The following is a 2180-nucleotide window of genomic DNA, read 5'->3' as shown; positions in this document are numbered from 1 at the left end:
GCATGTGTTGAGCATGTATTATGTTTCAGTCACCATGCTAAGTTATCATGCTAGATTCATTTCTTTATTAAGTGTATAGTTATCAGAAAGAATTTCAGACTCCCAGTTTTGAAGCTTTGTATTTGATACAATGATTGAAACTTCTGTTTCTTTTTCACATGATTTAATAGTATTAGTCATACCTGCATATTTAAGTTGGTATTTATTAACATGTAACACTTCATATTTCATGAGAGTGAAGGCAGAGTTCAACCAATTGAAGCTGATGAAGGATTTCCATGTAACACACCGAGATTCTCTCTGTCGTCTGATACCTTTTGAGTCTGTATTCCTTTTGTCTGATCACATATGGCCACATGGAGAATATTTATCCCCAGGATCAAAATAAACCACAGTTTCTATGTTGTGTGTCTTCTTGTTTAAACCGAAATTGTCTGAGTTTATGAATGAAGACTACTCCATTATTGCTGAAATCTTCCTGAGTGTGGGCTGCTGAGACACATTCAGGTTTCCTCAGGGATCCTTTGTAACTATTGTCTCACTTCCTTTGATTTTCTCCTTCCCACCCTTTTGTTTTGCAGAAAACATATCCTGAATCACTTCACCACATTTCACCATGCGTCAAGAACGCTCTCTTCAGAAATGCTTGGCCTGGCTTCTTAGCGTCATTGACTGATGCTAAAGGAAAGAGAAAAGCAGAGAAAAGTCAAGAGATGTATAGATATGTATGGTGTGCCTCAGGTCAGTCTGATAGAAGGTTAGTATTCTTCCAAAAAGTTGTGACTCCCATAGTCAGACTTGTTTTTTGCATTGTTTTAAAGTACAGCTATTTGATCTTCAATAACTATAACAAGAGAGATAGAGGATGAGGCCACAGGAGGTTCTCTTTCTAAGAGTATAATAGAAGTCTAATTAACAAATGAAGACTTCTCCTTCCTGGAGTGTGAATGCCCAATGACATCCTGGGCAGAAGAATGATGTGGGGAAACTGGACAACTGTTAGTGACTTTGTACTTGTGAGCTTCTCAAACTTGTCTTCTGAGCTACAAGCTCTATTATTTCTCCTTTTTTTGACCATTTACCTGATTACCCTAATGGGCAATGTCCTCATTGTCCTGGTCACTACAGCTGATTCTGCCCTACAAAGTCCCATGTACTTCTTCCTCAGGAACTTGTCCTTCTTGGAGATAGGTTTCAATTTGGTCATTGTGCCCAAGATGCTGGGGACCCTGATCATTCAAGACACAACCATTTCCTTCCTTGGCTGTGCCACTCAGATGTATTTCTTCTTCTTTTTTGGGGCTGCTGAGTGCTGCCTCTTGGCCACAATGGCATATGACCGCTATGTGGCTATCTGTGACCCTTTGCGTTACCCAGTCATCATGGGCCGCAGGGTTTGTGCCCAGCTGGCAGCTGCTTCTTGGTTCTCAGGGTTTCCAGTGGCCACTGTGCAAACTACATGGATTTTCAGCTTCCCTTTTTGTGGCCCCAACAGGGTGAACCACTTCTTCTGTGACAGCCCCCCTGTCATTGCACTGGTTTGTGCAGATACCTCTCTGTTTGAACTGGAGGCTCTGACAGCCACTGTCCTATTCATCCTCTTCCCTTTCTTGCTGATCCTGGGGTCCTATGTCCGCATCCTCTCCACGATCTTCAGGATGCCCTCAGCTGAGGGGAAACGCAAGGCTTTCTCCACCTGTTCCTCCCACCTCCTGGTTGTCTCCCTCTTCTACAGCACTGCCATCCTCACATACTTCCGACCCCGGTCCAGCACTTCTCCTGAGAGCAAGAAGTTGCTGTCACTCTCCTACACGGTGGTGACTCCCATGTTGAACCCCATCATCTACAGCTTAAGGAATAGTGAAGTGAAGGCAGCACTGAGAAGGGTCATCCACAGGACCCTGGGTCCACAGAAACTATGACTGACTTAGATGGGAACTGAAAAGGTAGATTGAGAAGGACAAAGGAAAGAAAAGCAATGTCCTCAAATGAGGTTCTGGTCTCCACTCTTTCCAGGAGCCACAGTATACCCACGGGGATTTTGGATTTTCCACTGTGATTCATTTCTGAATGAAAGAACGTGAGTGGTGAGAAAAGAACTGCAGTGGGCCCATTGTTCTGTGGGACTGTGGTACAATGTTTCTGAGGATGCCAGGAGGTTACACAGATTGGGGGCCTAT

At 43.9% G+C, this 2180-nt stretch overlaps 1 protein-coding gene across 1 annotated transcript; it reads left to right on the top strand.

Moving 5' to 3' along the window:
• Nucleotides 1–947: 947 nt before the first annotated feature.
• On the top strand, nucleotides 948–1922 carry OR10A4 (olfactory receptor family 10 subfamily A member 4; the record flags this gene model as incomplete). The annotated part of the gene is made up of 1 exon (XM_081063432.1): nucleotides 948–1922. The coding sequence occupies one exon, from the start codon at nucleotides 948–950 to the stop codon at nucleotides 1920–1922; it is 975 nt and encodes a 324-aa protein (XP_080919558.1).
• Between the last annotated feature and the right edge of the window lie 258 nt (nucleotides 1923–2180).

This window comes from Rhinolophus hipposideros (assembly GCF_964194185.1).
Source record: "Rhinolophus hipposideros genome assembly, chromosome: 10".
In the NCBI taxonomy this organism is placed as follows: Eukaryota; Metazoa; Chordata; class Mammalia; order Chiroptera; family Rhinolophidae; genus Rhinolophus; species Rhinolophus hipposideros.
Note: the sequence above shows the minus strand (reverse complement) of the source record. Positions and strands in the feature narration are given on the sequence as shown.